At 32.6% G+C, this 8,703-nt stretch overlaps 2 protein-coding genes across 2 annotated transcripts; both read right to left on the bottom strand.

Moving 5' to 3' along the window:
• Positions 1-108: 108 nt before the first annotated feature.
• LOC105768161 (WRKY transcription factor WRKY76) lies at positions 109-1,720 on the bottom strand. The gene is made up of 4 exons (XM_012587933.2): positions 1,572-1,720; positions 1,268-1,480; positions 999-1,115; positions 109-728 (listed from the first exon to the last, which is right to left on the bottom strand). Exons 1-4 carry the CDS (start codon positions 1,596-1,598, stop codon positions 327-329), a joined length of 759 nt encoding a protein of 252 aa, XP_012443387.1. The 5' UTR covers positions 1,599-1,720; the 3' UTR covers positions 109-326.
• A 1,558-nt stretch (positions 1,721-3,278) lies between these two features.
• Positions 3,279-5,059, bottom strand: LOC105769109 (probable WRKY transcription factor 40). Its single transcript, XM_012589533.2, has 5 exons — positions 4,715-5,059; positions 4,547-4,606; positions 4,118-4,441; positions 3,904-4,020; positions 3,279-3,795 (listed from the first exon to the last, which is right to left on the bottom strand). Exons 1-5 carry the CDS (start codon positions 4,784-4,786, stop codon positions 3,427-3,429), a joined length of 942 nt encoding a protein of 313 aa, XP_012444987.1. The 5' UTR covers positions 4,787-5,059; the 3' UTR covers positions 3,279-3,426.
• Positions 5,060-8,703: the final 3,644 nt, after the last annotated feature.

Here is an 8,703-nt window from a genome sequence, read left to right as displayed (position 1 = left end):
CGATCATCCTTGGTTGTTGGCTCGGATTATTATTATAAAAAGAAAAAAAAAAGAATCCCTTTAAAATCCTGCTATGTAAGGAAAAGTAACTTGAATGTTCACAAGAACTTAACCTCATTTAAAGACACTTATTTTATATATCTATAGATAAATAGTTTATGGAACATATAGTAGCTAAGCAGCGTGCCGCCATTCATATTTGCACCAAAGCAGATACAAACTACAAAAGTGTTTGATATTCACTCCATTATCTATCTTCGCTCTTTGTCACCAAAAAAAATATATATATATATATATACCATAGTGTTATAGTTTGTTTTTGAAGTTCACGGAAGTGATGGTTTAGGGTGTTCAGTTTTGATGGAGCGAGCAACCGCTGCAGCTAAAGCTAGAGTGAAGTTAGGATCTTTTGTAAAGGATGCAACATAGTCTTCGATCTTCTTCTTATTATTATTTCCGTCGTCGTTACTGGTGCTATAATCATGCATAAAGCTTGGAAGGTTTCTGTGGTTTTGTAAGTCGGAGCCTGAAAGAGTGAGATCAAGGGTGATGGTTGGTCGAAAAGGATTATCCAGAGGTGGAAAAGGAATGCTTCTCGTCCCGGAAAATATCGCCGAGCTGCATGATGCTAACAATGATTTTCCGGCAGCTGTGGAATCAACATCATGGTTGTGTTGTCCTTCGTATGTTGCCACAACAATAGATTTGTCCTCCACGCATCGCTGAACCTACACATTTTTTACCCCATAACTTTCAATGCAAAATTATAAATGAAGGAATTAATTTTGATACACAGATCATTAGAAATAATAGAATTATACACTATTAGTGTTCTTCTCTAAAAAAAATTACTTTTTTTTATTAGTCCAAATTAGTCATTTCTAGCTTATCTTGAATCTCAAAGTTAGAGTCATAAGTTGATAAAAAACCTCTTTCATTAAAACAAAAATCAAAGATCCTTAGTTGGAACATAAAAAATATAATTGTATATAATATACCTTCTTTTTGACAGGGCATCCCGGAGCCATAAAGCACTTAAAATAAGCTCGAGGCGAGGGATTGTCTTTAGTAACTTTCTGGCCATATTTTCTCCATTGAAATCCATCTTTCACTATCTACGTAAACAAATCTTAGTAACATTAGGTAACATATATATCATCACGAACATGCTGAAAGAAAGAAAGGAATTAATAATAATAATTAAACATGCAAATTAAGAAACCTAGCTAGCTAGGGTAAAGTTCTGATATATGTTGATCTCACTTACAAGGCTTTGGTCTCTGGGGTCCGTTTTCACGAAAACCTGTGACGCCTTGGATCCAGCAGCAGCCGGAACTTCAAGTCTTTGCCTCTTGTTTGATTTCTGGTGGAGATAAGCTTGATGAAGCATGATGTACTTTCTGCTCATCGTTTCAAACATTAATCCGAGAGCTTCATTCTCTTTCTGCAAACAGTCCAGCTCTGCTTCCAGAGCTTCCACCTGAAAATTTTCTTCTTAAATCAATCTCCTTATCGAAAACGAAAAGGAATCATATCATCAAGAAGCTATATATATATATATGTATATTAACCTTTTCTTTGTCGTAATCTGGAGACATGGCGAATCTCCTTCTCCAAAAAAACTAGAAATTATCAAACCGGAAGAGTTTATATTTGGGTTTGGTTTTTCTCAGTCAGGAAACTCCACGAATTCCGTAGAATCATCAAATAGGTATTTTATATTTGAGTGGAATTTAGGATCGAGATTCACGACTATGGAAATCGTAATAGGTGTGACATCATTCAAAATGAAGTAAGCACTTCTCCTTTTTCCAATTACTTTTGTTTGTGAGAAATGGGTCCGACGTGTTTGCGGGTGCAGACAAAATGCGTGGACTTCATTTCTTTAGTCTTTCCCCTTGTTTGATTTCTCTATTTCTTTCTGTCCTATCTTTCCCAGAAAATTTACAAGAGAAAGAAAAATAAAAAATTATGATCAATCATATAAATTTACATGTAGAATTTTATTGCTTACGTGATACGTAAGATTCAATTCTAATAGAATATAATTAACTTAGTTTTCCATGTAATCATCATATTTATTTTATATATATTTCTAAACTAAAAAACATTTTAACATATTAGGTATAAGACCATGTACCTAATCTACATTCATATTAACATAAAACAAGATTTTGATTCGAATTAACTTAAATTTTAAATTATTAATTTATAATGGAATTAGATTCAAATAGGTTTAAGATTTAAATTAATAAGATAAATTTTAAGTGTATGAATAGAGACGTCAGTGGGGCAGGTTTCGCGGGATCTTGCTCCACTTCGCACCAAATTAGGCGAGGAAGGATACATGTTTTGCAAGTGGTAGGGTAGAAATGGAGACAAAAATTAAACCCACAGTGAGTGATGGAGCAAACATGAGTATAATCTTGTACCCGGTGAGACCAGAATGGCTTTAGTCTCGCAGATTCCAGAGTGAAAATAGAGATAAAAATTCTTGACGGGGATTTCTCCGCACCTCCCCACTTATTTCACATCCCTATGTATGAAACCATGGGCGGGTGAAGGGTGATTTATCGTTGAAACTGACCCAAAACGGTATAAAGGCAGAAAGCGTGTAGCATGATTGAGTATTAGGTCACTTGTATTGGGAATCTTTGATTTGTAAAACTTTACATTGTGCAAATAATGAAAGACGTTGTGGATAAAGATTTTCTTTTAACATAATTGACTATTTTGCATATTATGAAAAGAACAATTACAGAAAAGTCTATGTTCAAATTATATAATCTCTAAATTATTAGTCAATGGTAGCTCCATCAAGTCAAGCATTTAAATTTGGTTATACCACAGCATCCAGTTCATACACGACATTTGTTATTTTGACAATAATTTAATACCAAATATCTCTTAATTAGTCATTGTCATCAATGCTGAGAGAAAAACGATGGTAAATATCTACGGTAATTTATTTGAAAAATGCCTGTCGGTTTCTTTACGATAAAAAACAATGAACAGAGATACACATGCCTTATTATTCATCTGCAGATGAATTTGTTGCCACTATAAGCTTACAATTAACAACACTCAAATAGGGATTTCACTGTGTAAATTTTCTGACCCTTGTATGTACTTTGAAGCAAAAAAACATTTGGATGTTGGTCATTGTGCTATAGTTAACTGTAAATGAATTTCTTTGTTGTAACATGGGAATATCCAAGTATTTAAGAATTCCCTTCTGAATTGGAATATAGCATTAACGATCACTGCAGCTGAATTACTTAGGAAAAGAATTACCTTCATTTTCTTTTCGGATATTAGATTCAAGATTCTATTTACATCAGTTGATACTGAAACTCTCTCTACCAATCTAAACAAAAAGGAAAAAGAATTACATAACTATGGATTTCTCCCTAAGTATGTTGAATTTTACCACTTGTGATCTAGAACTTTTCCAGATATGGCTGCAGCTAGAGCTGCTGTAAAAGTCGGGTCTCTAGTCAAAGAAGCTGCCATTTGTTGAACTAAAATCTTTTGGATAGCTGGTTCATCAACTTGTTGGGTTGGGTTTTTGGTATCATTACCCAACCCAGTTGGTTTCATCAGCTCCAGAGTTACTGTGGGAGGTGAAGATTTGGTGGGGGCAGAAGAAGAAGAAGAAACAGGAGCTGAACGAGGGTTACTGGTACCACTGTTGGGGCTTAATGATGATAATGCTGGTGTAGAGTGTTGTGCATGGTTGTGCTCTCCTTCATAAGTAGCAACCAGGATTGATGGATCTTCAGCACTTCTTTGCACCTAAAAGAAGGATCAAACAAAAAGAACAATAAACAAACAATCAGAAACTAATTAAAACTTCAAGTTGTATATGATCATAAATAATGTGGGAGAGAAGCATGGATTCACCTTTTTCTTGACGGGACAACTTGGGGCGAAGGAGCACTTGAAGTATGCCCTCGGAGAGGGGTTATCTCTTGTAACCTTTTGACCATATTTTCTCCATTGATATCCATCTCTCACAATCTGTAACACAGATGAACACAAGAAAAATTCAGAACCCCAACTACTTGGAGGTTTATTAAATACTTAGCATATACTAAAACTCTAGGGAGGGACTTACCAGGCTGTTATCAGAAGGATTTGTGCGGACGTAAGCCCTTGAAATTTTTGCTTTGATGCAGTCCTTAGGCTTTTTGCACGAGTCTTCATCACTAAAGCTGCTCTCAGCTTTTCCACTGAATCCAATCATAGGGACATAATCCTCACACTCGGCTTTTCTCTTTTTTGATGTTGCAGCTGTTGCATCACTTCCCGAGTTCCTGCTCACCAATTCCATGTATTGGTTCTGCAAAGAGCTGTAGCGCTCGCATAAAACTGTTAGCATCTCAGTTAGCTTCTTGTTCTCAGCGATAATCCGGTTCAATTCCTCCACCAAAGCTCCGGTCTGTAATTAGAAATATAAATCAGCTATGAAGTAGCAATCCAAGTTTCTAGGATATACAATTTTAAGTTTTTTAAAGCCGATTAATAAACTTATCCAGAAACTGACCTCTTGTTTAACTGGTACTTTCACATCAGAATCAGCCAGTTTTCCACTGGATTCTCTCTTCTGTTTCAAAAAAATAAAAAATAAAAGTTGAAAAGTTTTCATAAGCCCAACAATCTAAAAAGCAAGAAAATCATATGTCACTAACATGAGCTGATAACCCAAACTCACCAGAACTTTGATGGTATTATGGGAAGAATTGATGTTGAGGTCGAGAGTCGTATCCACCCAAGTCGATTCCATCACTGAAATTACACTATAGAACAAGAAAAGAAGAAGCAAAGAGGCAGGCGATGGAGCTGAAACTGTGAAGATACGATGAGGAAGAGAGAGTGGAAGGTTTTTGAGAAGGGAATGAGAGAGTAATAATACCCAGAGCGAGGAATCTGGAAATATATAGAGGCTAAATTCAGATGATGTTTCAAAAGGATTTGGTTTATCCAGGAAAGTTAGAGGAAGATGAGGCTGAAAGAGCCTTTCTCTCACCTACAGATGACATCCCACTTGGAATAAAAACTCGCTCTTTCACCTTGGTAACCTGTCTACATTCATACAAACAAATATCAATTTGTTAAACATTTATTTGCTTTCTGGAATTTTAATTATTTTTGGTTTTGGACATATTGGGATTATAATTTCTCTCTCTCTCCTCTTTTTTTTTTTGGTATATAGATATTGAAATTCTAAAGGGGATTTCAAGGTCAAGAGTCAAAAGTGAAGCCCCCACCACCACCAATGACAGTAGATTTATGGTTTAATACGTACATATTTATTGAACCCACAAAGACTAAGAGAAGGTTCGTCTTGTTGACCTTAAGATTATCTAGTCGACTTTCCTACTTTCAGCCAGCTCACCTACCATGCCCCCGTTCTTTCCAGGCTCTTTCATTTTTTACTACCGCTAACAATAATACTGATATGAAACAAAATAATAATAACACTGATATGACACGTTCTGCCACGTGCCCAACGTGTTCTTTTAGTTTAAATATTTTAAATTATAATGAATATTTTTTAAATCAAAATATTTTTATGTTATTTTAGATAAATCAACTTCAAAAATTATAAAATAATTATTGAATTATTTAAAATTTCTCACTTAAGTCATTGGACTATTAAAATTATTGTTATATGACGTTCTTTATTCGCATCGTCTGCACCAATCGAAAGCTCTTTTGTTTCTCTTCTACAATTTATTTTTTTCATGAAATAACTTTGAACAATTTGTGAATCAAAATCCAAACAATTTTCTTCTATGAATAGTCCATTTATTTAAATAAATTTTTTTAAATAATTTAATAATCATTTTATAATATTTTAAAGTTAAATGATCAAAATATAAATTTATTAATAATTTAATAACTTTGATGTAATTTATCCTATTATTTTTACTCGAATCCGGAGGACTTGATTTCTTATATTTTGTTGTCTGATTTGTGCTTAATGTTTTCCTTATTACTATAAGAAGAATTAGAAGGGGCGTGGGACAGGCGGGATGATATGCATTTTTGCGACTTGATCATCACTTCTATAAACTTTATTGTTGTTTAACGAGGATATTTTATTTTGCAATGACACGAAACCTCTCTTGAAGGCTAGGCTCATATGTATATTTTGGACCATTAACGCCATGTCATCCTACGGATCTAAGCCTTTCATTTTTTTTAACGGATAAAGAAAAGGCACTTGCTTTATTAGAAAGACGATAGCTGTTAAGCAAGATAACGGCCTTAGTTGGTCAGTCAGTCTCTTTTTTCCATTTCAAATTATATCTACACGTTTCCAATCTTTAACAAAATCAAGTGTGAAACAATCTCTAAGGAAATGTTTATATAAAAATAAGCACGTTTCCTATCTTAACTAAAACAATCTCTATCAAATTGTTAATCATTACAAGTAGATGTAATTAACTTTTTATCCCTCTTCCAACACTTTACTACACCCCATTGCCACATTTGTATCCATATATTAGCAAGCAACATTCCCTCTATACTTTTTTGGCCATAATATTTTTTCAAGTCGAGTTAGGTTGGATAAATATAAAATATGTTAATATCATGTTTATATCTTGACTTATGAGCATCTCTAATTCGCTCTATGTATAAAGGGAATATCTTAATATTTTGATATCTTATATTTAACCCTCATTGTAAGCAAATAATGTATAAATTTATTTCAATTTTCTTATAACGCGTGAACTCTTTCTAAAATTATTTTAGTGCGACTTTAAATATATTCTAGATATTATTTCGATTGTATTTTATTGGGTTTAATTTTAATTATAAGTAATTTAAACATGCAAAAGGACATTTACGACTATATAATTATATAATAATATCAAAATTAAGATGTAAAAGTTTTATCTCGTATTCAAAATCTCTCATATAAATTATGTGTGAATTTTATTATTTTTAATTTTAATCATATATAAATAAATATATATTTGGATTATAATTCCGTGAGAAGAAAGAAAAGGTAGAGTTCAATTAAGCTTTCAATTTCATGGTCATAGTCGTATTGACTTTTGAAAAGGGGAAAATGCTGAAGCCATAACTAATCGCCCACACGGTTTGAAAACGTTACGCTACTCTCTTTCCTCCTCCTTTAATTAAAAAAGAAAATGGATATTTCCAACATCCTAGAATTTCTTTTGCTATTTTGTCCATCACCAGAACCTTTCCCATGGTTGGGTTGGACTGGATTTATTTCTAACTCAATATAATTAGTTTGAATATATATAAAAATGGTAGATAATTTTTTTTTTTAAAATACATATATGATATGAATTTAAATCGTATTATTTTTTATAGCGAATCTACAGATTAACACGTCTCTAAATTAAAAAATATAATTACTTTTTTTATCAATGTAAAATTCGATTTATAAAAGTTTTACATTTTACATTTATCTATTTTTTAAACATTCATGAAATATTTACAATAAATTATATTATCAAATTTACATATTACAGTCATTTGATATGGCGTACTAGGATCAGATAGGCTCCATGCATGTTAACACGTACTCTCTCCTAAGATTGGTACGTGTCCTCCTAATATAAGGTTGCCTGCATGGTGGCGAAGTGCATAGGTGAACCATAATAGTGAACTATATACTTATTCAAGTAAGAAGAGATGGGCCGATTTTGGCCGGGTAATGGATCGGTCCAGAAACGAATAATGGAGAACACTATAACAATATTATATTGAGAATAAAATAAAATATGAGTTGATTCTCTTTAAAAGAAGATTAATTTAAACAATGATAGTGAGTTGGCTATTTGCTCTGTTAATTTAATAATAAAATTTTGATCATTTATCATTTTGAAAATACAAAGAAGAAATTTAAGGAGTAGATGTGGAGTAAGCTAATGTATTAAAATACAATAAAATGTTAAAAAAAAGAGATAAATATAATTTTCACCACATTTTTCATGAAATTATTCTATCAAATAATTTTTATTATGAATTGTTTTCTTGGTAAATCATGAATCATTAAATACATATAAAAAAATAAGTTAATTGAATATTTTCAATAACTAATCAAAGCTATCAAGAAATTGTCTGCAGTCAAGAATTGTGAAAAAGAAAGGATTCAAGCTTTACTGCATGCTGTTCAGACAGGGAGTTGTTTATATTTCAACAGCTTTATTTATAGTATCTCCACAAGACAATATTTATGTTCACAACTGATGAGATTGGCTTTCATATTTCAAACCCCCAAATTTGGATGTTTTTGCACTATGAAGCGTTTCTTTTACTGCTGCTAATGTGATCCATTTGATATTAAATTTGAGTTGGAGTTTTATCCTACATAAATCATGTGATGATTCTTTGTCTAGTTTGATTGTTATTTTAAAGTTTCATAATGTGTGTTACATTGATTTATTCTATTTATGATTATACGAAACAATTGTAGAAACTCATTTTTCAAAATAGTAAATTCCAAGGTTTATTGTCAATCCACAGTGTTAACCTGGAATGGGAAGTAACCCTAAAATTCAAAAACAGGGAAAACCAGGCACGAGACAGATGCGTGAATGGAGATGTCGGCAATGCAAACATCAATTTCACACAAATTTTAAAGGAGGAAAAACAGCAATGTGAACAAGTCGGTGGATTAGGCGGCTGGAAATTGAAAGCTAGAATCAGTCTAACTCC

This window comes from Gossypium raimondii, chromosome 5 (assembly GCF_025698545.1).
Source record: "Gossypium raimondii isolate GPD5lz chromosome 5, ASM2569854v1, whole genome shotgun sequence".
Classification (NCBI taxonomy): Eukaryota; Viridiplantae; Streptophyta; class Magnoliopsida; order Malvales; family Malvaceae; genus Gossypium; species Gossypium raimondii.
This window is presented reverse-complemented; position numbering and strand designations above follow the sequence as displayed.